The 26,716-nt window shown below is 43.3% G+C and overlaps 1 protein-coding gene and 1 non-coding gene across 3 annotated transcripts in view; both read right to left on the bottom strand.

The window, feature by feature from the left end:
• The window catches only part of intu (inturned planar cell polarity protein), a 50,864-nt gene extending 25,786 nt beyond the window's left edge, over window positions 1–25,078 (bottom strand). Inside the window, exons 1-4 of one of the 2 annotated variants that reach the window (XM_045213104.1) lie at window positions 24,533–25,078; window positions 20,366–20,955; window positions 19,443–19,528; window positions 682–900 (exon numbers count right to left, since the gene is read on the bottom strand). In XM_045213104.1, the coding sequence (XP_045069039.1) occupies window positions 682–900; window positions 19,443–19,528; window positions 20,366–20,955; window positions 24,533–24,624 (987 nt within the window). In that variant the 5' untranslated portion in view covers window positions 24,625–25,078. Of the gene's footprint in view, window positions 1–681; window positions 901–19,442; window positions 19,529–20,365; window positions 20,956–23,587; window positions 23,868–24,532 lie in introns of those variants that run through there. The other variant, XM_045213103.1, reaches the window with a different exon arrangement.
• Window positions 25,079–25,254: 176 nt separating this feature from the next.
• On the bottom strand, window positions 25,255–25,473 carry LOC123483340. The gene has a single exon (XR_006658194.1). It is a non-coding gene; the product is annotated as a small nucleolar RNA U3 (small nucleolar RNA).
• Between the last annotated feature and the right edge of the window lie 1,243 nt (window positions 25,474–26,716).

The raw sequence follows: 26,716 nt of genomic DNA, 5'->3' as shown, positions 1-26,716 counted from the left end.
AATGGTTATGTATTATCAAGGGAGATATTATCAAGAGGAACTAACTTTATTCTTCACATCTTTCTCCTGTTCTCCTGTTTCTATTTTTCCACTGTGTGTGTGTGTGTGTGCACATTTTGGATGTTGTTATAAAGAGCCAAAGGCCCTTGATCTGGAAGCCTACCAGAGCAGTAGTTATGTTCTCTAAAGCTTCTGCTTTGTGTCAGAAAACACAGAGTGTGCCAACAAGCTTTTTAAGTGCTGCGCTAGGGATTTCCTACACATGGGTATTTTTTAAAACATTTAATTACTCTTAATGCAGTTAAGTACTCATTCATTGACTGTAGAAAAATGTATTGTACCCATGAGGTGCTTTTCACTGGGTCTCAAGAAAGCACTTAGCTAACATTGAACTACAGTTAGAGGCACAATAAGTACATTTAATTTCTGGTTTTGCTTCTTGGTCGAATGTTTTCGTACTATCTCGACTTGCAGATGGGGTGACAAAACTTAAGGATTGCACCTTTAATGTAGATTTGCGTTGGTGAATGTAAAGAAATATCAAGGTAGAGGTTACCTTTAACCTCAGACCGTAGATCAGATTACCGTACCCCCAGTCCTACACTTTACCTATGGGATCTGGTCAAAAGTAGTGCACTACATAGGGAATAGGGTGCCATTTCTGAGACCTACTGAACTGACCTCTTCCAGGGGGGAGTCTGAATCCAGTTTGAGAGACAGGTACATGACGATGTGAGGGATGTGTCCTATAGACATCTGGAGCTCCACCGTGTCCTCGCCCCACAGCAGGCGTACCAGCTGGCTGACTGGGGGAGAGGGCTTGAGCCTGGGGGCAGAGGACACGTCCACACCCCCCTCCCCTGGTCCTCCTGGACTGGCTGTCTCCAGGGTCAGCTTCACCTGGGTGGGCGGGGGGGAGGAGGGAGAGAGAGAGGGGAAGAGAGGGGAAAAGAAAGAAAGAGGGAGAAAGAAAGAAAGAGATCATCATCTTTCCACCACATTCTACATCGTTTTTCCTTTTTGAAACACTTTTAAAAAAGGCCCATTGTGGGTTTGGCTGCAGAACATAAGCTAGCAGTGAGTTTGTAGGAGTCTGAAGAATCCCTGTTGGCCAGAATCAGCAGGGGAACTACACTGTGATCATAATATGGTCATAAACGGCATTTAATCCCGTCCATTAGCGTAACTCATATGCTCCCCATTTCATGGTTTGGCCTGGTGCTACAGGAAAGGGTTCAGTTAAACCACATATACAGAGCCATCAGTGATGTGATTGTCAGAGAGAGAGAGAGAGAGAGAGAGAGAGAGAGAGAGAGAGAGAGAGAGAGAGAGAGAGAGAGAGAGAGAGAGAGAGAGAGAGAGAGAGAGAGAGAGAGAGAGAGAGAGAGAGAGAGAGAGAGAGAGAGAGAGAGAGAGAGAGAGAGAGAGAGAGAGAGAGAGAGAGAGAGAGAGAGAGAGAGAGAGAGAATTCCTCCTGACCACTGAAAGTGAAGCGACATGGATGCGTGTGAGTGCGTGTGAGTGAATCAGAAACAGATCCCACCACAAGGCAGGCCCCAGAACAGTGACAGAAGAACATAGAGCAGCACAGCCCTCTGTCATTCTCAGAGCCTATTCCACACTGCATCGCCATTCACACTGTACAACACACACACACACACACACACACACACACACACACACACACACACTTTACAAACCAACCCAGGCAGACAGGTACACAAATGGAAACACACAGAAACAGTATGGTGGAGAGATTCATGCTCGACATATTTACAGATTAATATTAATGTCTGTCATTCTCACATTTCAAAAAGACCCCAAATACTATGGCCTACACACGCGCAGCCTCAAACTCAAACACACTGTACAAATGCCAAAAATAATTGTGTACACACACGAGATGCGCATACGCACAGGGCTGGCTCTGGGCAGTAACCTGTCACCACTTGAGAGGTCTGCTAAGGATTTCTGGTTGACGTTAATCAAGGCAAATCAGGACCAGAGACCAGATGTGTGTGTGGATGCGTGTTCAACACTGTGACACTGGCAACGGTCTGACTCTCTACCTCTCCAAGAACTGTTCACTGCCCTAATGGAGTACAAATGAATGGACTGGTGTCAGAAATATGGTAGAAAGTCCATGCTTACACCAATCCAACGCTTTGATTTGTATTGTTTTTTATTTTGTTAGGTTCCCATTAGCCGACGCCAATGGCGACAGCTAGTCTTACTAGGGTCCGACACATAACGGAAAATACATTACAGATCAAATACTTTTCAATTTACATACATTTAAAAACATTAACATGTAGTGTGCATACATTTATCAGTTACACGTACATGTCAGTACATACACACAAAAAGTAGGTCACATAGTAGTCCTCCCGTGTGTCTCAGCTGGTAGAGCATGGCGCTTGCAACGCCAGTGTTGTGGGTTCGATTCCCATGTGGGACCAGTACAAAAATGTATGCACTCACTACTGTAAGTCGCTCTGTATAAGAGCGTCTGCTAAAATGTAGTATTGATATCAGCCCTCTGATTACAATGAAGAGCAAAACGTGCGGCTCAGTTCTTGGCCAGCTGCAGCTTAACTAGGTCTTTCTTTGCAGCACTTGATCATATGACTGGACAATAATCAAGATAAGACAAAACTAAAGCCTGTAGGACTTGCTTTGTGGAGTTTGGTGTCTCATTATCACGGACAGATCTCTGCCCATCGTTACAACCATTGAATCAATATGTTTTTAACAGCAACAGTTTACAATCTAAGGTAACACCACGTAATTTAGTCTCCTCAACTTGCTCAACAGCCACATCATTCATTACCAGCTGAGGTCTAGAAATTAGGGAATGATTCGTACCAAATACAATGCTCTTAGTTTTAGAGATGTTCAGGATCAGTTTATTACTGGCCACCCATTCTAAAACTGACTGCAACTCTTTGTTTAGGGTTGCATTGATTTCATTAGCTGTGGTTGTTGACGTGTATAGGGATGAATCATCAGCATACATGGCCACACAGGCTTTGTTTAATGCCAGTGGCAGGTCATTGGTAAAAATAGAAAAGAGTAGAGGGTCAAGAGAGCTGCCCTGCAGTACACCACACTTTACATGTTTAACATTAGAGAAGCTTCCATTAAAGAAAACCCTCTGTGTTCTATTAGATAGATACAGTGTGGAAAAAAAGTATTTAGTCAGCCACCAATTGTGCAAGTTCTCCCACTTAAAAAGATGAGAGTGGCCTGTAATTTTCATCATAGGTACACGTCAACTATGACAGACAAATTGAGAAAAAAAAATCCAGAAAATCACATTGTAGGATTTTTAATGAATTTATTTGCAAATTATGGTGGAAAATAAGTATTTGGTCACCTACAAACAAGCAAGATTTCTGGCTCTCACAGACCTGTAACTTCTTCTTTAAGAGGCTCCTCTGTCCTCCACTCATTACCTGTATTAATGGCACCTGTTTGAACTTGTTATCAGTATAAAAGACACCTGTCCACAACCTCAAACAGTCACACTCCAAACTCCACTATGGCCAAGACCAAAGAGCTGTCAAAGGACACCAGAAACAAAATTGTAGACCTGCACCAGGCTGGGAAGACTGAATCTGCAATAGGTAAGCAGCTTGGTTTGAAGAAATCAACTGTGGGAGCAATTATTAGGAAATGGAAGACATACAAGACCACTGATAATCTCCCTCGATCTGGGGCTCCACGCAAGATCTCACCCCGTGGGGTCAAAATGATCACAAGAACGGTGAGCAAAAATCCCAGAACCACACGGGGGGACCTAGTGAATGACCTGCAGAGAGCTGGGACCAAAGTAACAAAGCCTACCATCAGTAACACACTACGCCGCCAGGGACTCAAATCCTGCAGTGCCAGACGTGTCCCCCTGCTTAAGCCAGTACATGTCCAGGCCCGTCTGAAGTTTGCTAGAGTGCATTTGGATGATCCAGAAGAGGATTGGGAGAATGTCATATGGTCAGATGAAACCAAAATAGAACTTTTTGGTAAAAACTCAACTCGTCGTGTTTGGAGGACAAAGAATGCTGAGTTGCATCCAAAGAACACCATACCTACTGTGAAGCATGGGGGTGGAAACATCATGCTTTGGGGCTGTTTTTCTGCAAAGGGACCAGGACGACTGATCCGTGTAAAGGAAAGAATGAATGGGGCCATGTATCGTGAGATTTTGAGTGAAAACCTGTCATTGCCAACAAAGGGTATATAACAAAGTATTGAGAAACTTTTGTTATTGACCAAATACTTATTTTCCACCATAATTTGCAAATAAATTCATAAAAAATACTACAATGTGATTTTCTGGATTTTTCTTTCTCATTTTGTCTGTCATAGTTGACGTGTACCTATGATGAAAATTACAGGCCTCTCATCTTTTTAAGTGGGAGAACTTGCACAATTGGTGGCTGACTAAATACTTTTTTCCCCACTGTAGCTCTTAATCCACGATATGGCAGATGTTGAAAAGCCATAACATACCTTTTTTCAACAACAGGTTATGGTCAATAATATCAAAGGCTGCACTGAAATCTAACAGTACAGCTCCCACAATCTTCTTGTTATCCATTTCTTTCAACCAATCATCAGTCATTTGTGTCAGTGCAGTACATGTTGAGTGCCCTTCTCTATAAGAATGCTGAACGTTTGTTGTTCATTTGTTTACAGAGAAATAGCATTTATTCGGTCAAACACCATTTTTTCCCAACAGTTTGCTAAGAGCTGGCAGCAAGCTGATAGGTCGGCTGTTAGAACCAGTAAAGGCCACTTTACCATTCTTGGGTAGCGGAATGACTTTGGCTTCCCTCCAGGCCTGAGGACAAATACTTTTCTCTAGGCTCAGATTAAAAATATGACAGATAGGAGTGGCTATAGAGTCAGCTACCATCCTCAGTAGATTTCCATCTAAATTGTCAATGCCAGGAGGTTTGTCATTATTGATTGATAACACTTTTTCCACCTCTCCCACACAAACTTTACAAAATTCAAACTTACAATGCTTTTCTTTCATTATTTGTTTTTTTTATGCATGAATACAATGGCTCACTGTTCGTTGCTGGCATTTCCTTCCTAAGTTTGCCCACTTTGCCAATGAAGTAATCATTAAAATAATTGGCAACATCAAGTGGTTTTGTGATGAATAAGCCATCTGATTCGATGAAAGATGGAGCTGAATTTGTCCTTTTGCCCATAATTTCATTTAAGTACTCCACCATTCTTTATATCATTGATCTTGGCTTCATAATAGAGTTTCTTCTTCTTTTTGTTGAGTTTGGTCACATAATCTATCAATTTTCAGAAGTCAGATGTGCAGCCAGACTTATTAGCCACTCCTTTTGACCAATCTCTTTCAACCATACACTTTTTAAATTCCTCATCAATCCATGGAGCCTTAACCGTTCTAACAGTCAATTTCTTAACAGGTGCATGTTTATCAATAATTGGAAGAAGCAATTTCATAAATTCATCAAGTGCAGCGTCTGGATGCTCCTTATTAATCACATCAGACCAACAAATATTTGTAACATCATCCACAAGAGTCACAGCAAAATATTTTGTATGATCTGTTATACACTATTTTAGGCCCAGCTTTTGGAACCATGGCTTTCCTGGATTACTGCATCCAATGGGTACGGACACAGCTTTAGAACAAAGTACTACAGTATTAGTAAAAATGTGATCAATACATCTGGATGATATAGTTCCTGTAGTGTTTGTAAACACCCTGGTAGGTTGATTAATAACCTGAACCACATTACAGGCACTGGTTACAGTGAGAAGCTTTCTCTTGAGCAGACAGCTTGATGAAAACCAGTCAATATTCAGGTCCCCAAGAAAGTAAACCTCTCTGTTTATATCACATAAACTATCAAGCATTTCACACACATTATGTGGTCCTCTGTAGCTCAATTGGTAGAGCATGGCGCTTGTAACGCCAGGGTAGTGGATTCAATCCCCGGGACCACCCATACGTAAAAATGTATGCACACATGACTGTAAGTCGCTTTGGATAAAAGCGTCTGCTAAATGGCATATTATTATATTATATTACATTATCTAGATACTGACTGTTAGCACTAGGTGGCCTATAGCAACACCCTAAAATAATAGCCTTTAGATGAGGCAGGTGAACCTGTAACCACAACACTTCAATAACACTTGACATGAGATCTTCTCTAAGCATTACAGGGATATGGCTCTGAATATATACAGCAACACCTCCCCCATAGGCATTCCTGTCTCTTCTGTAGATGTTATATCCTTGTATTGCTACTGCTGTATCATCAAAGGAATTACCTAAGTGAGTCTCAGAAATGGCTAATATATTAATGTTATCTGACATTAGCAAGTTATTGATTTCATTATCCTTATTTCTAAGGCTACATATATTAATATGGGCTATTTTTAGCCCTTTCCTGGGTAGCTTATCAGAGCTAGGCATAATATGGAAAATAACAAACAAAGCAACAACAACAAAAAACATTCAGCAGTCCATCAATCAGTTGGTGTGTGTAAGTGTGTATGTGAGGCTTGGCTCCCTCATCCCTTCTAGGCTTTTGGGAGGGATGGTGGACAATGAGCCTGTCATAGCGGATGTAAGCAATGAGCCAAGCCCCACGTGCTCTGGCAGCTTTCATGGCTGGGAAGATTTGCATTCCTCTCAAGTTCTTGATTCTTTCCAGAACAGCTACCTTGTCCTTGAACCTCGGGACCTTGGCCGGTGGTGGGGTTTCCAGTCCTCTGGGCGTGATCCACCTCAATCTTCCTGTGGTCCATATTCAGTTTCTCAGTGATCATTTCCCTCACTTTGTCCTCAGACTCCGTCCAGGTCTCATGGGGAGATTTTGCAATTTTGTCCACAACAATGTTGTTCCGCCTTGATTGTCCCTCGAGGTCATCTGATTTCTCCGTCATTGTTATCATGGATTCACACACAGAACTGATGTCCTCTCTCAATGACTTACAGATTGCTGTCATCTTGCTGTTCTCCTGTTTAAACTCATCGAGCTGACCCTGGGAGAACTGCAAACTGTTCTTCAGGTCCTGGACCTCTCTGGTCAGATCGTCCATTATTTTATTAGTTGACTCCACCAGTATTTGGACACAACACTTGAAGCTATTTTCTTGTTGTTGTAACAACTGCTTGTAGAACTCTTTTTTTTTTGTTTAAAAGATCCCTCACCTGTGACAGAGAGACACCACTGTCCTCAACGGTACTCCCACCGGCATTGGTCTTTGTCATGGTAGCAACGTAGAATACGCTGTTACTCCTTGCAGTTCCAGACAGGTCAGGTCACACAGGGAAGATGGAAACAGCAACAAACAAACATCAGGGATTCAAACAGTCACACTCTCGGGACAATCCATGCTTTAACTAAGCAAGAGCGTGCATATGTGTGTCCGTGCTTTAACTAAGCAATCCGTGCTTTAAATAAGCATTTATTTATAGTATTTTTCACCCGTGTTTTAAATTAATCCATTACTCTAGGGTGAGGCCATAACATCTCCAGACGCTGTCAGCAGAAACACACAAACTGTTGAGCCGCACCAGGGCATGCGCCAGTCCTTGGCCGGACGCCATCTTGGTTCTGCAGGGAACAGTAGCCTGTTATTAGAAGGGCCTAACAGTGATGAGTGAGTCGCTCTAAGTCCCGCTGACATTCTGTAACTTACTCTCACAGTACGTCTGACTGCTTCTCGAGTCCCAGAGCAGAAGAGAACAGGGTCGTGTTCAACAGGGAGAAAACATTTGGAAACGGGTCGGTTCTACCACAGCCTGTCTAATGGAGGACACAGATTTTTGGTTTATGTTGAAAAGTGTTTTGCTACGGTGTGTCATCCTGAACATGACCCAGAACAGAGGACAAGCCCACACTATCCTCTCATCAACCTCTCAGCAACTAGAGGGTGTTGAAGAGTGTTGAAGGACCATATGGATCAACTCAACTGTCATTCTCCATATTAGGGCAGTCCCGTGTAACTCAGTTGGTAGAGCATGGCGGTTGCAACGCCAGGGTTGTGGGTTAATTTCCCAAGGGGGACCAGTATGAAAAAAATAAAAAAAATGTATGCACTCACTAACTGTAAGTCGCTCTGGATAAGAGCGTCTGCTAAATGACTAAAATTTTACATTTTAAAATGTAGGGCTGTCCCAGACTAAAAAGATCCTTGTCTACCGAGAGTCATCCTGTTCTTTCGACCAATTGATTGGTCGAAATGTTTAAACATATTTTTCCATATATAGACACACACCCTATGCATTAGAATAAAACCAACTACATATGCACTGAGCTTGTCTGATGCTTTAAGCACACTGTTTGATTCAATAATGAAGACACACAAATGACTCAAGAAAGAGCCCAATGGTCGCACTGTGCTAATGCCTGTGTGACTGGCACACGTTGTCTCTCTCTCCTCCCTACTGCAGCCAAAAGGCACCACAGCACAGCAACTGTTTATTGCGCTGTCCGTGCTGAATCTGCGACATAATTTGTTTAGGAAAAACATTCCCTATTCCCTCAACCCTTGCTCTCTTTACGTGAAACATGTAAGCATCGCATGCATGTGACCAATAGGGCCTGACCTATAGCCTATCATAATCACATCAATAAATTGGTTATAACAAACGCCAAACACAGTAACACGTGACAGCAAAATGGATGGGGAGGATGTGAAAAAGAAACTTGAAACAGGGGAATGTTTACTGGCTGCTCAGGAGGGAAAAGGGAAGTCAGATGTGTGGAAGACATTTGACTTAGTTGTGGAAACTACTGGAGATCAAGAAAAAGGAGGGTATAGGAGCAAGCGCTGCGTGAGTATTATGTGCCAAACAGTTGCTGTTAGATTACAATACTATAATTTTTTCGGACCATTTGGAACAGTATAAACAACACTAAATAAAGAAGTGTACCAGAGAGTCTGTTCCAATGAATAAAAAGAGAGTACACAGTAGCAGAATACCTGATCACTGTGACTGACCCAAACTTAAGAGAAGCTTTGACTATGTACAGACTCAGCGAGCATGGCCTTGCTATCGAGAGAGGATGCCATAGGCAGACCTGGCTCTCAAGAGAAGACAGGCTATGTGCACACTGCCCACAAAATGAGGTGGAAATTGAGATGCACTTTCTAACCACCCACCAAATGTATGACCATAATAGAAACACACATTTCCCACAGACCCACAAATAATCTAATTTTGATCAACTCCCATATCTATTAGGTGAAATACCACAGTGTGCCACCTCAGCAGCAAGATTTGTGACCCGTTGCCACAAGAAACCAGTGGAGCACAAACAACATTGTAAATACAACCTATATTTATCTGTTTATTTATTTTCTCTTTCATACTTCAACTATTTGCACATCGTTACAACACTGTACGTAGCCAATAATATAACATTTGAAATGTCTCTATTCTATTGAAACTTTTGTGAGTAATGTTTACTATTAATTTCTGATTGTTTCTTTCCCCTGTTTATTTCCCCTTTGTTTATTGTCTATTTCACTTGCTTTGGCAATGTAAACTCATGTTTCCCATGCCAATAAACCCCATTGAATTGAATTGAGAGGGAGAGAGTAAAGTACTACTGATGATACTATACTATGAGGGTAAGCAGAGGGCATGGTGGTCCAAACCTTTATACAAACTGCTGCTACGCCCATGTAATAGCTACTGTCTACCATGCTTTACCTGGGAGGGCGGACGTTCACACACACAAAAGTGCCCACATACATACAGCCGGCCAGCCACGCACGAAGCCACACACAGACACACACACACACACACACACACACACACACACACACACACACACACACACACACACACACACAGAGAGAACCACCACCAAAGTTGAAGTTTCCTGAGTATGCCAGTTCTACAGTAGCATGGTAAGCCACGACGGACCGACAAGGCCTTGTTTTTTCTCCTAATCTTTTCTCTTCCTCCTCTCTTCTCTACAGTGTAATTTGCTATCTGGCCGAGTCTTCTAATCAGCTGTACTCTCAGTGGCCGCAGCGTAATGGTCGTTTTCCTGTGGTTATCCCAAACAACCCCCGCCGCAGTCTGGCTTCTCTTGCTCTCTCTACCTCTGTCTCCCTCTCTGTCTGCAAACGCCATCACTCCCGCCAACACTGTCAATTACAAATTCCACCTTCTTGAGGCCCTGTTTTGACTGTGTGAGGAGACGAATGAGGAAAAAGCTTGAGCGGTTTTCTGAATGGCGATCAAAGCGTCATTTCTCAGAACTTGACAGTTTTCCTCATATAGAATGGTGAAGATTGTTACCTGCTATATACGTTTTGACAGCCGATCGAAGCCAAACGGAATGGGAGAAGATGTCTGTATTCAGTGGTGAGCGCCATTCTACTCAACCATTCGTCCTACAATGGATTTACAGAGACTTAAAGAAGTCTTTCTGTATCCAGGGAGCATATTAAATATGGACAAACATCAAACTCCTAAAACAGTCACACACACTGAGATTATAGATACAGTGCCTTCAGAAAGTATTCACACCCCTCAACCTTTTCCACATTTTGTTGTGTTACAAGGTGGGATTAAAAATGAATTTAATTGTCATTTTTTTTGTCAACAATCTACACAAAATACTCTGTAATGACAAAGTGGAAGAAAAATTCTAACATTTGTAAAGAAAATTATGAAAAATAAAACACTAACATATCTTGATTACATACAGTGGGGAGAAGTATTTGATACACTGCCGATTTTGCAGGTTTTCCTACTTACAAAGCATGTAGAGGTCTGTCATTTTTATCATAGGTACACTTCAATTGTGAGAGACGGAATTTTTTAAAAAATCCAGAAAATCACATTGTATGATTTTTAAGTAATTAATTTGCATTTTATTGCATGACATAAGTATTTGATACATCAGAAAAGCAGAACTTAATATTTGGTACAGAAACCTTTGTTTGCAATTACAGAGATCATATGTTTCCTGTAGGTCTTGACCAGGTTTGCACACACTGCAGCAGGGATTTTGGCCCACTCCTCCATACAGACCTTCTCCAGATCGTTCAGGTTTCGGGGCTGTCGCTGGGCAATACGGTCTTTCAGCTCCCTCCAAAGATTTTCTATTGGGTTCAGGTCTGGAGACTGGCTAGGCCACTCCAGGACCTTGAGATGCTTCTTACGGAGCCACTCCTTAGTTGCCCTGGCTGTGTGTTTCGGGTCGTTGTCATGCTGGAAGACCCAGCCACGACCCATCTTCAATGCTCTTACTGAGGGAAGCAGGTTGTTAGCCAAGATCTCGCGATACATGGCCCCATCCATCCTCCCCTCAATACGGTGCAGTCGTCCTGTCCCCTTTGCAGAAAAGCATCCCCAAAGAATGATGTTTCCACCTCCATGCTTCACGGTTGGGATGGTGTTCTTGGGGTTGTACTCATCCTTCTTCTTCCTCCAAACACGGCGAGTGGAGTTTAGACCAAAAAGCTATATTTTTATCTCATCAGACCACATGACCTTCTCCCATTCCTCCTCTGGATCATCCAGATGGTCATTGGCAAACTTCAGACGGGCCTGGACATGCGCTGGCTTGAGCAGAGGGATTAAAATTCATACAATGTGATTTTCTGTATTTTTGTTTTAGATTCAGTCTCTCACAGTTGAAGTGTACCTATGATAAAAATAAAAGACCTCTACATGCTTTGTAAGTAGGAAAACCTGCAAAATCGGCAGTGTATCAAATACTTGTTCTCCCCACTGTAAGTATTCAACCACCTGAGTCAATACATGTTAGAATCACCTTTGGCATTACAGCTGTGAGTCTTTCTGGGAAAGTCTCTAAGAACTTTGCACACTTGGATTGTACAATATTTGCAAATAAAAAATATAAAAAAGTAAAGCTCTGTCAAGTTGGTTGTTGATCATTGCTAGGCAGCCATTTTCAAGTCTTGCCAGAGATTTTCAAGATTTAATTCAAAATTGTAACTAGGCTACTCAGGTACATTCAATGTCGTCTTGGTAAGCAACTCCAGTGTATATTTGGCCTTGTGTTTTATGTTATTGATTGTCCTGCTGAAAGGGGAATTTGTCTCCCAGTGTCTGTTGAAAAGCAGACTGAACCAGGTTTTCCTCTAGGATTTTGCCTGTGCTTAGATGTATTCCGCTTCTTTTTATTTAAAAAAATCCCTTGCCGATGACAAGCATACCCATAACATGATGCAGCCACCACCATGCTTGAAAATATGAAGAATGGTACTCAGTGTTGTGTTGTGTTGGATTTGCCCCAAACATAACACTTTGTATTCAGGACATAAAGTTAATTTATTTGCCAAATTTTTAGCAGTTTTACTTTAGTGCCTTACTGCAAACAGGATGCATGTTTTGGAATATTTGTATTCTGTTCAGGCTTCCTTCTTTTCACTCTGTAATTTAGTTTAGTATTGTGGACTAACTACAATGTTGTTGATCCATCCTCAGTTTTCTCATATAACAGCCATTAAACTCTGTAACTGTGTTAAAGTCACCATTGGCCTCATGGTAAAATCCCTGAGCGGTTTCCTTCCTCTCCGGCAACTGAGTTAGGAAGGACGCCTGTATCTTTGTAGTGACTGGGTAGATTGATACACCATCCAAAGTGTAATTAATAACTTCACCATGCTCAAAGGGATATTCAATGTCTGTCATGTTAGACACTATTATTGCACGCAGAGTGAGTCCATGCAACTTACACTGCTCAAAAAAATAAAGGGAACACTTAAACAACACAATGTACTCCAAGTCAATCACACTTCTGTTAAATCAAACTGTCCACTTAGGAAGCAACACTGATTGACAATAAATTTCACATGCTGTTGTGCAAATGGAATAGACAACAGGTGTTAATTATAGGCAATTAGCAAGACACCCCCAATAAAGGACTGGTTTTGCAGGTGGTGACCACAGACCACTTCTCAGTTCCTATGCTTCCTGGCTGATGTTTTGGTCACTTTTGAATGCTGGCGGTGCTTTCACTCTAGTGGTAGCATGAGACGGAGTCTACAACCCACACAAGTGGCTCAGGTAGTGCAGCTCATCCAGGATGGCACATCAATGTGAGCTGTGGCAAGAAGGTTTGCTGTGTCTGTCAGCGTAGTGTCCAGAGCATGGAGGCGCTACCAGGAGACAGGCCAGTACATCAGGAGACGTGGAGGAGGCCGTAGGAGGGCAACAACCCAGCAGCAGGACTGCTACCTCCGCCTTTGTGCAAGGAGGAGCAGGAGGAGCACTGCCAGAGCCCTGCAAAATGACCTCCAGCAGGCCACAAATGTGCATGTGTCTGCTCAAACGGTCAGAAACAGTATGAGGGCCCGACGTCCACAGGTGGGGGTTGTGCTTACAGCCCAACACCGTGCAGGACGTTTGGCATTTGCCAGAGAACACCAAGATTGGCAAATTCGCCACTGGCGCCCTGTGCTCTTCACAGATGAAAGCAGGTTCACACTGAGCACATGTGACAGACGTGACAGAGTCTGGAGACGCCGTGGAGAACGTTCTGCTGCCTGCAACATCCTCCAGCATGACCGGTTTGGCGGTGGGTCAGTCATGGTGTGGGTTGGCATTTCTTTGGAGGGCCGCACAGCCCTCCATGTGCTCGCCAGAGGTAGCCTGACTGCCATTAGGTACCGAGATGAGATCCTCAGACCCCTTGTGAGACCATATGCTGGTGTGGTTGGCCCTGGGTTCCTCCTAATGCAAGACAATGCTAGACCTCATGTGGCTGGAGTGTGTCAGCAGTTCCTGCAAGAGGAAGGCATTGATGCTATGGACTGGCCCGCCCATTCCCCAGACCTGAATCCAATTGAGCACATCTGGGACATCATGTCTCGCTCCATCCACCAACGCCACGTTGCACCACAGACTGTCCAGGAGTTGGCGGATGCTTTAGTCCAGGTCTGGGAGGAGATCCCTCAGGAGACCATCCGCCACCTCATCAGGAGCATGCCCATGCGTTGTAGGGAGGTCATACAGGCACGTGGAGGCCACACACACACTACTGAGCCTCATTTTGACTTGTTTTAAGGACATTACATCAAAGTTGGATCAGCCTGTAGTGTGGTTTTCCACTTTAATTTTGAGGGTGACTCCAAATCCAGACCTCCATGGGTTGATAAATTTGATTTCCATTGATAATTTTTGTGTTATTTTGTTGTCAGCACATTCAACTCTGTAAAGAAAAAAGTATTTAATAAGATTATTTCATTCATTCATTCAGATCTAGGATGTGTTATTTTAGTGTTCCCTTTATTTTTTTGAGCAGTGTATTATGTGACTTGTTAAGCACATTTCTACGCCTGAACTTATTTAGGCTTGCCATAACAAAGTGGTTGAATACTTATTGACTCAAGACATTTCAGCTTTTCATTTTTTATTAATTTGTAAACATTTCTAAAAACATATTCCACTTTGACATTATGGGGTATTGTGTGTAGAAAAGTGACACAAAATTTCATGCATGTCTCTCATTGAGGTCAATTAATGATTTACTTCACTTTTATCTCAGCTCTGAATCAGGCCATCTCAAGGCATTCTAGCCTTATGAATGTGTGACTTTGGTCAGAGCTATAGCATCCATTGGGTTTATGCTAACACGGTGCAGTGGCATCCTAGACCTCACTTTTAACGTGTGGGGCAGTGGAATGATCCTGACACACAGTCTTGGTCTGCCTTACGTGTCTGCCTTGCGTCTTAGTGTGTGTGTGTCTGCCTTATGTGCACCTGCCTGCCTTGAGTGTGTAGAAACCAGCTTCTAACACATTTGAGCAGAGCAGACGTGTTGGTTAGAAAAAAGGAGTTTGTCTGTAATGGAGTTAATGTGAAGGACTTCCCTTTCTTTGGCTGCTGTTGCTGTTTCAGAGGCTACGTCCCAAATGGCACTCTAATCCCTACATAGCACACTACTTTTGATCGGCGCCGGGTGCCATTTGGGACACAGAGACGTGTGTGTTTTATGGGGTCTCTTCATGAAGAAAATGAACTCTTCATGTAGAAAACCAAGAGCTGAGAAAGATACATGATCATGGAGCTCAATTAATGTGAATAGGGCTCAACAAACAACATCTAATCTGTTGGAGGTCTTTGGCATACTTTCACATGTGAAAGCAGCATTACAACTCGTAATAATACACTTACCTCGAATACAACACACAACAGTGCATACTTCTCTCTAACTACTGTTCTTTTAATACGGCAGTAAGGAGTGGAGTGGGTGGTCTTGGAAACACACACACACACACACACACACACACACACACACACACACACTGGACATTGATTAATCACTGGACATTGATCACCGGATATTCGGCCAGTCTGCACAGCGCGTTATCGACCCAGAACATATCAGTTTTTCCGCCGGAATCACTGAATCACTGGACCTTTAACTCCGGATTCGTCGCTACCAGCTAGCTACAACAAAACGGACGCTGGGGTCTGGCTAATCATCCTGAGCTAGGCCCATCTCCCGGCTATCTACCTCTCTGTCAACCGGACGGGACCACCTAGTGTTGACACGGAGCCCCGCCGATCCTACACGACTGGTCTGCCGACGAAATCGTCTGATGTGGTTACGACGTTAACCACGAAGATTCCATCCATCTGCTAGCCCTGGTCCGCTAGCACACGCTAGCCGTGGCCTCTTAGTCACTAGTACTTCACCACCGGACCTTATGATAACTCAGCTATACAGCTGATATCTGGTGGACTGTTCCTTTTTACGGTACTACATCCTGTTTATGTTTAGCCTCAGCCCAAACATGGTTAGTTTATTGTTGTTTCGGTTATTTCTAATTGTACTATATCACTGTAGACCCCCCAGCCTAGCTAAACCTGCCTTAGATAGCTCCTTTGCCCCTCCCCCAATACACGCGGAGACCGACTCAATTGATGCCTCCAGCGATGCTATCTCTTTCATTGTTACCCAACGCTTAGGTTTACCTCCACTTTACTCATATCCTTCCATATCCTTGTCTGTACATAATGCCCTGAATCTTTTCTATAACACCCGGAAATCTGCCCCCTTTATTCTATGTACCCAACGCACTAGAAGACCAGTTCTTAAAGCCTTTAGCCGTATCCTTATTCTAGTCCTCCTCTGTTCCTCTGGTGATGTAGAGGCTAACCCAGGCCCTGCAGCCCTCAGTATCACTCCTACTCCCCAGGCGCTATCATTTGATGACTTCTGTAATCGCAAAAGTCTTGGTTTCTTGCACATAAATATCAGAAGTCTACTTCCTAAGTTTGAGTTATTCACTGCGTTAGCACACTCTGCCAACCCTGATGTTCTAGCAGTGTCTGAATCCTGGCTCAGGAAGGCCACCAAAAATTCTGAAATTTCCATCCCCAACTATAACATTTTCCGTCTAGATAGAACTGCCAAAGGGGGTGGAGTTGCAATCTACTGTAGAGATAGCCTGCAGAGCTCTATCATACTATCCAGGTCTGTGCCCAAACAGTTTGAGCTTCTACTTCTAAAAATCCACCTTTCCAGAAATAAGTCTCTCACTGTTGCCGCTTGCTACAGACCCCCTCAGCCCCCAGCTGTGCCCTGGACACCATATGTGAATTGATTGCCCCCATTTATCCTCAGAGTTTGTACTGCTTGGTGACCTAAATTGGGATATGCTTAATACCCCAGCCATCCTACAATCCAAGCTAGATGCCCTCAACCTCACGCAAATTATCAACGAACCTACCAGGTACAACCCTAAATCCGTAAACATGGGTACCCTCATAGATATCATCCTGACTAACATACCCTCTAAATACACCTCAGCTGTCTTCAACCAGGATCTCAGCGATCACTGCCTTATTGCCTGCGTCCGTAACGGGTCCGCGGTCAAACGACCACCCCTCATCACTGTCAAACGCTCCCTAAAACACTTTAGCGAGGAGGCCTTCCTAATTGACCTGGCCCAGGTATCCTGGATGGATATAGATCTCATTCCGTCAGTAGAGGATGCCTGGTTGGTCCTTAAAAGTAATTTCCTCTCAATCTTAAATAAACATGCCCCATTCAAAAAATACAGAACTAAGAACCGATATAGCCCCTGGTTCTCCTCAGACTTGACTGCCCTTGACCAGCACAAAAACATCCTGTGGCGTACAGCATTAGCATCAAATAGCCCCCGCGATATGCAACTTTTCAGGGAAGTTAGGAACCAATATACACAAGCAGTCAGGAAAGCAAAGGCTAACTTTTTCAAACAGAAATTTGCATCCTGTAGCACTAACTCCAAAAAGTTTTGGGACACTGTAAAGTCCATGGAGAATAAGAGCACTTCCTCCCAGCTGCCCACTGCACTGAGGCTAGGAAACACTATCACCACCGATAAATCTACAATAATCGAGAATTTCAACAAGCATTTAGCTACAGCTGGCCATGCTTTCCATCTGGCTACCACTAACCCGGCCACCAACTCTGCACCCTCTGCTGCAACTTGCCCATGCCCCCCGCTTCTCCTTCACACAAATTCAGACAGCTGATGTTTTGAAAGCGCTGCAAAATCTGGACCCCTACAAATCAGCTGGGCTAGACAATCTGGACCCTTTCTTTCTAAAACTAGCCGCCGAAATTGTCGCTACCCCTATTACTAGTCTGTTCAACCTCTCTTTCATAACGTCTGAGATCCCCAGAGATTGGAAAGCTGCCGCGGTCATCCCCCTCTTCAAAGGGGGGTGACACTCTAGATCCAAACTGCTACAGACCTATATCCATCCTGCCCTGCCTTTCGAAAGTATTCGAAAGCCAAGTTAACAAACAGATCATCGACCATTTCGAATACCACCGTACCTTCTCCGCTATGCAATCCGGTTTCCGAGCTGGTCACGGGTGCACTTCAGCCACGCTCAAGGTCCTAAACAATATTATAACCGCGATTGATAATAGACAGTACTGTGCAGCCGTCTTCATCGACCTGGCCAAGGCTTTCGACTCTGTCAACCACCGCATTCTTATTGGCAGACTAAATAGCCTTGGTTTCTCAAATGACTGCCTCGCCTGGTTCACCAACTACTTCTCAGATAGAGTTCAGTGTGTCAAATCGGAGGGCCTGTTGTCTGGACCTATGGCAGTCTCTATGGGGGTGCCACAGGGTTCAATTCTTGGGCCGACACTTTTCTCCGTGTATATCAATGATGTCGCTCTTGCTGCTGGTGACTCTCAGATCCACCTCTACGCAGACGACACCATTTTGTATACATCTGGCCCTTCATTGGACACTGTGTTAACAAACCTCCAAACGAGCTTCAATGCCATACAACAATCCTTCAGTAGCCTCCAACTGCTCTTAAACACTAGTAAAACTAAATGCATGCTTTTCAATCGAACGCTGCTGGCACCCGCCCACCCGACTAGAATCACCACTCTCGACGGGTCTGACCTAGAGTATGTGGACAACTACAAATACCTAGGTGTCTGGTTAGACTGTAAACTCAACTTCCAGACTCACATAAAGAATCTCCAATCCAAAGTTAAATCTAGAATCGGCTTCCTATTTCGCAATAAAGCCTCCTTCACTCATGCTGCCAAACATGCCCTCGTAAAACTGACTATCCTACCGATCCTCGACTTCGGCGATGTAATTTACAAAATAGCCTCCAACACTCTACTCAGCAAATTGGATGTAGTCTATCACAGTGCCATCCGTTTTGTCTCCAAAGCCCCATACACTACCCACCACTGTGACCTGTACGCTCTTGTTGGCTGGTCCTCACTACATGTTCGTCGTCAAACCCACTGGCTCCAGGCCATCTATAAATCACTGCTAGGCAAATCCCCGCCTTATCTTAGCTCATTGGTCACCATAGCAGCACCCACCCGTAGTCTGCGCTCCAGCAGGTATATCTCACTGGTCATTCCCAAAGCCAACACCTCCTTTGGCCGCCATTCCTTCCAGTTCTCTGCTGCCAATGACTGGAACGAATTGCAAAAATCTCTGAAGCTGGAGACTCTTATCTCCCTCAATAACTTTAAGCATCAGTTGTTAGAGCACCTTACCGATCACTGCACCTGTACACAGCCCATCTGAAATTAGCCCACCCAACTACCTCATCCCTATATTGTTATTTATTTTGCTCTTTTGCACCCCAGTATCTCTATTTGCACATAATCTCTTGCACATCTAGCATTCCAGTGTTAATACTATTGTAATTATTCTGCACTATAGCCTATTTATTGCCTTACCTCCATAACTTGCTACATTTGCACACACTGTATATATATTTTCTGTTGTATTTCTGACTTTATGTTTTTTACCCCATATGTAACTCTGTGTTGTTTTTATTGCACTACTTTGCTTTATCTTGGCCAGGTCGCAGTTGTAAATGAGAACCTGTTCTCAACTGGCTTACCTGGTTAAATAAAGGTGAAATAAATAAAAATAAAAAACACACAAACACACACCTGTGTAGGCCCAGGAATGCAGGAGAGAACCCTCTCAATGTTCTCTGTGGTAACATCCACATCATCCACTGCTACTAGGTCATCACCTGGGGAGGAGGAGGAGGAAGTCAATGGATAACAGCAGCATGTTAACGTAGATAACAACAATAAGCGTAAATAGTTATATTTCTGCAAACGTACTCAATTGAGTCTGTACTGTAGGCTATGCAAATGAATGTTTGTATGCGTGTATCTTTTCATCCCCGTTTTTAATGAGCTGCATTAAGTCGAATTCCTAACAACTTTGGTTGGTACGGCAAAAAAGTATTGTGTTATCTGTTTTACAAATAGTATGGTTTTGTAGAGGAGCACAGTCTAGAGATATAGTCAGCGGATATAGAAATAGCCAAATGTGCTGTTGTTTCTTTTTGTATATCAAGGAGTTTCACCTGCCCCTGTGCAGACTTCTATTCATTCCTATCTCCCTAACAAAGACTTCACCTCAATTGTTTCAGGTATTTAACGAGTCTAGGCTAATTGTTTTAGCATGGAGTGGTAGGCTACATGAAAGGCATGGCTTTAAACACTAACTCATGTGGAGTTTCTTCGCATTCCTTGGTCTGCCCACAACAACTGTGTCGACGTCAGTCTCCACAAACATAAGAAACGATTTGCTGTAAAACACAACTTTATAAGTAGTTAATATCATGTCAATTATGTCAATAAAATTGTTTCTTGCAGTCTTGCTGGGATTTCTGCCAGTGCCCATCCAAAGGTCAAGCAATGTGTATATGACAGACACATTGGGTGAGTCTGAAATGGCACCCTTATTCCCTTTAAAGTGCACTACTTTTGACCAGGGCGATTATGGTCAAAATGAGCTGGCTATATAGGGAATACGGTGCCATTTCTGACGTCCCCACAGTGAGTTTTTGAACACTCACCGATCAGTATCTGTGCACACTTGATGGCGGGGCTGTTGGGCACCAGGCCGTGGATGGTGATCTTCTCCCCCCTTCTCCCTGTAGGGTCTCCCTGGCCCCTGCCCCAGGACGGGCGATGCACCACCCCCAGCAGAGCCTCCAGTAGACCCCCTCTCTCCAGGGGAGGAGGGGAGCAGCTGCCCAGTCGTTTGGGGTTCAGGTAGACACACACCTCCTTCAGCTGCTGCTGCTGGACCACCAGCCCCGCCCTCTGCCCCGCCTGGTTTTTCAAGATGGATGCCGGAAGCGATGACGAGTCTTTGGCTCCTCCGTCGGGCTCACTGCGCAGGGATGGCCGCCTCTTCCTCCGTAGGATCCTGGCCAGTCTTTTCAGCTTGGGCTCTCCTTTGGTTGGAGCGCCATCAGGATGCTTCCTGCACTCCTCGCTGATGATCTCCGCCTCCTTCTCGCTGAAGCGCACGTGATTGGTGGAGAGGCCGTGATTGGCGGCGGCCTGAGCTAATGCCGCCTCCTCCTCGCCCTCGCTCAGCTCCAGGTAGAAGAGCTCGCCGTTCTTCTGGACGTCGTCCAGCCATTCTGGCTCTAGGTCACTGGAAATGAACAGACAAAAAGCATAAAGTGGGTGAAAATGTTTGAGAGCAGAGCCAAAAGTGATGGTTTGCCTGCCCACTGAACCCATCAGATAGGGGTTGTCAGGTTAATTTGGCAAGAACTACAGTGTAGAGACATAAGGCTCGCTTGAGGATTAAAAGTGCATATATTGTCATTAATTTAGAGCATATTGGCTTTCATCACAATTTGTCTGATTAGCCCTCAATCCCCATCTAAACATGAATCTTGTATGATGCTATTCAAACGGGTTAGTAACGCAATTATACTACTGTGTAACAAGTGAAACTCTGTCAAACAGCCCAAAAGTATGATAGCCCATCTTGTATTCTGTTCTGGGTCAGTGTATAACTACAGTCAAGGAGAGAGTGATGACTGAAAGGCAGATGTGTAATAGGACAACCATCATGTAGGCTACAGGTGTAAAGGTTTATGGCATACAATGCTGTTTTCATTTAATAATACTTCACAACAGCTACATTTACATGACGTTTTATTATCCCCTAATCCTCTATCTTACTCATTCCCAGTGGAGTGCTTTTCTGTTCTAATTTATCGTGTGGCATTTGGGGGGAGAAAGAAAACCACACGGCTGAAGAAAGACTAGAAATTGCATTTTTTGAGACAAGCAGAGACGAGAAAAAGCTAAACCCACACCCCCGCCCCGAGAGACAAAATGCCCTAACTCTGCAAAAAAATATAAAAAATTATGTCGGTCGGTCTCCTTCTAAACGAAGCTGTGCTGCCTCTGTGGTAGACTCTTGGAAAACACATCCATAAATTCACTAAGGATGGTGAATACCATATAATTGTTTATGAAGGTTAAGTTTCCAAATTGGAAAAATACATTTCCCAAAACTTTGATAGAAAAAAGAGGGGAGAGTAGTATACTATGCCCAGAATAGCGCAACTACACTGATTGTTCCTTTTGCTTTTGCCTCATCCATCTTTTCTGTTTCAATACAAAGTCTGTGTCCCCAATGGCACCCTATTCACTATATAGTGCACTACTTTTGACCAGGGCACATAGGACTCTAGGGAAAAGGGTGCCATTTGGACGCATTCCATGGCTTACAGTTGAGTTCTACTTTAATTGAGTAAAGATGACGACCTTCTTCGAAAGGTGATATGGCCAGATAAGATAGCAGAGATAGTTATCTGTCCATACCAGTGCTGCAGTGCAGATTGAGCTCTGATCCCTTATCCTCAAAACATCTCAGAGTAGGAGTACTAATCTAGGATCAGGTCGCAATCAGTCCATATAATGTTATTCATGATGATCTAAAAGGCTAAACTGATCCTACATCAGTACTCATACTCTGAGAGGATTTTTGGATACGGTGAACACAACATTTAAACTGAAGGTATTTGGATTGCTTGGAATTGGTAGACTAGAGGCAAACAATGGACAGTCATCAAGTCAACAAGACGGCCAGACAACAATAAAAACATACAAATAAAAATAAATAGTTGCCATGGCGCCCTAGTAGCAGCCTAAGCACAGACCTCCTGTAAATGTGTAGCTACATATTTAGCTATTTTGTTGGTGTTTTTAATTATAGATTTTTAATCAGCTCTTTTATTTTTGAGAACATACGTTTTTATTGTAAATACAGTATCTGGTGTTTTTGAGCCACGGATTTACACTTTTTGGCTTGGCTAGCTAGTTAGCTGGTTAATGTTTTTGTTTGGAAGAGAACCTGAAGCATGAGAGGAATGGGAGATAGAGGACTACAGCAGTGCTGAGGCAGAGGGCTCGTAGTGAGGACAACTGGCTACTATTCTGAACTTTGTGTGGTGACCTTTCTGGTACCCAGAGCTACGGAGGCATCACCCAAGTGGGTGCTACACAGAGTGGAAGAGGAGAAGTCCAGTGTCTATAAGAGTCAGGCTGGTTCCCAGACTTGCCCTCTACAAGATCATCAGCAGACTCCATCATCTAGCATCCTCTAACCAGCTCTCTCCACTTAAGACATGAACTGACTTCTCCATCTTCGGAGGATGCAGCTTTCAAAGACTTGATCTCTATTGGTTGCCCTGTCATGATATATTACTTGTTTCTTTTTGGCTCTTGAAGCACTTTGAGATTCTATGAAAAGCGCTATAGAAATTTAATAAATTATAATTATAAACTTTTAAACTAATCTCATAGAATCAATATACTAAACAGACTTTGTTGGGTGAACATAGCATAGGCCTACCTTGCCTTTATAATAATAACGCATGCCATAAGCTTTATGAACACATAAAAAGAGTTTCACATAAAAAGAGTTTGGATGTTATGAAACAGATGTTGATACAGCAAAACCATGCATCGATCACTGTCCACACATAGGTGAAGAATAACAGTAGCCAGTAAGCCACCACTAGACCACTTTACAGTGAGTGTGGATCCTGCTTCACCTGCCCAGTCGCTTCCAGTGAGCTGCCTCGGTTGTCAAGTTATAAAGTTGAGGTGGCAACTGATAAAGACGACTAGACAGCTGAGGTCGCAAACATTGTATTTTACAAACAGTCAGGCAGCCCTTTAATACCATAACGTTAGTACCTCTCAAAAAGAGGTTTTTCTTTCTCTTCGGAAGCAACATGCAATAATGTACAGGGTTATCTTACTCGGAGTAGTCGGACTGACTGTAACTTGATGATGTTGATTCACTATCATTCCCGTATTCATGCAGTTCCTCCCTGTCGTCGACCTCCCGTATCGGGTGCTTACGCACAGCTGCATGCGTCTCGAGCATCCCGCAAGAATCTTTAGTAGCCATCATTCCATTCATTAAATGTGTTCGACAAGATGATACCAGTCAAAACTCAAAACGTTAAGATAATATGTTTTAGCTACTTGCTACTTTGTCTTTGTGAGCATCCGCAGTCTCTCGCCATGTTTTCTGCATACGGGCTCTTCAACTATGCCACGTGACGCAAATTGTCTCAGTGTGGTTGGCTGATGTTCACGTTTCCCTGACAACATGGAAGCTTTCCGTTTGCAGGATAGAAAACAGACAAGGGAGTAGGGGCACAGCATCACCCGTGCCCCATCTAGCCGCTAATACACGTGCAATAAAAAGAGGTTGACTGAATAAATGTTTCAATGCAACAACTTTGATAGTAACAAAAAAGTAAACTAGTATTAGGTACATATTCTTGACTATGCCTAAACTAAGCAAACAACATAAGAAATTGTCTGAAACACTCTGGAAATATGAGATACTCTGCAAATTTGAGACACATTTCTTTCTAATAAAATCACAAACGCAGCCAAATCTAAATATTGCAACATTTTAACAAGCTATCTCCCTCTGAATAGATGGGCATGAGCACCACTTATGTTTAGTTCGCCCCCTCCCTCTCCTCACGAACTGCACGAGGTCTTTAAATCCCCTATGGCATTCAGAGTGCTTTGGACTTTGGACAAAGCAACAACAGTCAAACAAACGTGCAATGAATGCGAGAAGGAACACAAAGAAAGTGCAAATAGTTTACCAAAACGTCTACAAGACATTTTCATATAAACTCCCTTCGTCATTGCCATAGCATAGCAAGTATCAATATACTGACCTGTATAGAAGCACACTGCGTATGGAATCAAAATCCTCTAAATTATTAGCGAATGACCTGGACGTTCCTCTATATGTAGCAATGTTAAACATTATTTATGTTTCATGTTTTCACGGATAGGGTGAGTTCAGCACAGATCATCAAGGCTTTACGACGATACTCTCTTTGAGCATTGACAACATTTCCATTCCGGACAAAAGTCCTGACTCACGGCTTGGGATGAATAGTGCCGTTTTGGACGAGTCGTCTGCCAGCAGTCTTCTTCTACATTTTCAAATGCATTTTAAATGTTTAAATCCTCTGTCATGGTCCGGTGGTGAATGTAGAATCCTTGCGCTAGTCAGAATGAATAGCCTAATGCTGCTGTCGATCTTAAAAAAAGTATTAACTTCTCCTCCCGATTTCTCACGTCAATCTCTGACTCAAGGACATGCAGTTCCCTCCCTATGCTTTTGAAAACGAGAAGAAAGCAGTCCTGAATACTTCTCCAGACTCCAGTCGGTAAGCGAGCGCAGGCAGCACATGCACGAGTTGAACCGCTTCTGGTCTAGCGGGTGCACTTGGCAGGTGGCGTAAAACGCCGCCTCTTTTGCTCAATAGATGTAGTTACGAATACACTATAGGCTATACAAGCTTTTGTTGTAGGACTTGACCATTATTTGAGTCTCATATTTTGTCAATAAAGTGTTTTTTCTGTATGACTTTGACAAATATATAAGGCTACTGCTCTGATCATACTCCCTTCCTCCATGCCCCCAGAAGAGATACAGAACGGGCATCAAAAGCAGAGGTAGGAAGAATACATTCTTCAACCTCTGCCCGCTTCGCGCTCTGAAAGGAGTGTCAAATCACGTCATCGTGGACAGTGTAACGGGACCAAACACTTCGGAACCACACTTCTCAAGTCAAACTACAGAAACCATCCCTGAAAGTATAGTGTTGCCCAGTAACTGCATTCGCAACAGGTCTTGTACCACGAGCATACTCTTTTCATTCATGGTGATAACACCAAATCTGAGCAGTTCACAGATTAAAACACTGACAAAACGTTTTTATAATTTTTCTTCCGAAAAAACATCTACATTATTGGCTACGTTAATGATAAAAGTCAGATTTTTCAAATACCCACAACGCTATCTGGTAGCACGCCCAATGCATCACACATTTCATTGGTTACTGAGCACTGTGGACAAGTGAGGGTAGTCAGCGTGATAGCTAGGTCCTTGTGGGCGTGAAGCTAACTGTGGCTCGGATGAAAATCTAACATCAGTTTAATGGTTTTGTGTTCATGGATCAGTCATAAGGTGGCTGCATACTTCAAAAATAATATCCTTATCCAGAGTACTTTTTCATAAAGAAATGAGGGGGGAACTACATTTGAAGTTTGTTAGCGACAAGCCTGCGCTCACACTGAGGTATAAAGAACGCTCAAACAGGTGTAAATTAAAAACGTGTCCGGCGTAGAAACAGATTCTCTTCTTCTTCTTTGGTATCGTGGCGTTCGCACATTTGTTGTGCATGCCGCCACCTACTTTGCGGGAGTGTGTGGGCGATCACGTTAACACAAAGTTTCTAAACGCAGAGGCGCAACATTGCAAGACTTCCGGGAACGCTTGCGAAACAGACGAAACTGAAAAGGCCGGGGTTTAGAGTTTGAGGAGTCAATGAGAGAAGTGAAAAATCTTCCTTAGTTGTTAATTTTCTGAAAATCTAATGGCACAACCTAGATTCAAGCCAATGTCATAAGTAGTTGAACATATTTTTACTACAATTTCGTGAAAGTGAGAAACTGATACGTTTTCAGTTTTGTCAAATACTATTTTATATCGAAGGAGTGCCATTTGACGCATGCACATGCGCAGTTCAGCGCGAGACGACCGTTACCCCGAGGTGACGTGTTTCTACGCAAGATTTTAGCTAGCCTACAATGGCGAAAAAACATATTGTCCGTCAACATCTCAATTTCTCTCAGAGATTATCAACAAAACTTTCTTAGACTTTATATGGAAAAATAAACAACACAAACTTAAGAAGTCTGTAATATCAAACCAAAGACCTGATGGTGGGCTTGAAGTACTAGATTTCATTGATATCAACAATACCTTTAAAGTAAATTGGATACAAAGATGTATGCTTAGCTCTGAATCTAAATGGTACTTCATTCCCTGTCATATTTTTCATGAA

The sequence above is a fragment of the Coregonus clupeaformis genome, unplaced genomic scaffold (assembly GCF_020615455.1).
Source record: "Coregonus clupeaformis isolate EN_2021a unplaced genomic scaffold, ASM2061545v1 scaf0079, whole genome shotgun sequence".
Classification (NCBI taxonomy): Eukaryota; Metazoa; Chordata; class Actinopteri; order Salmoniformes; family Salmonidae; genus Coregonus; species Coregonus clupeaformis.
This window is presented reverse-complemented; position numbering and strand designations above follow the sequence as displayed.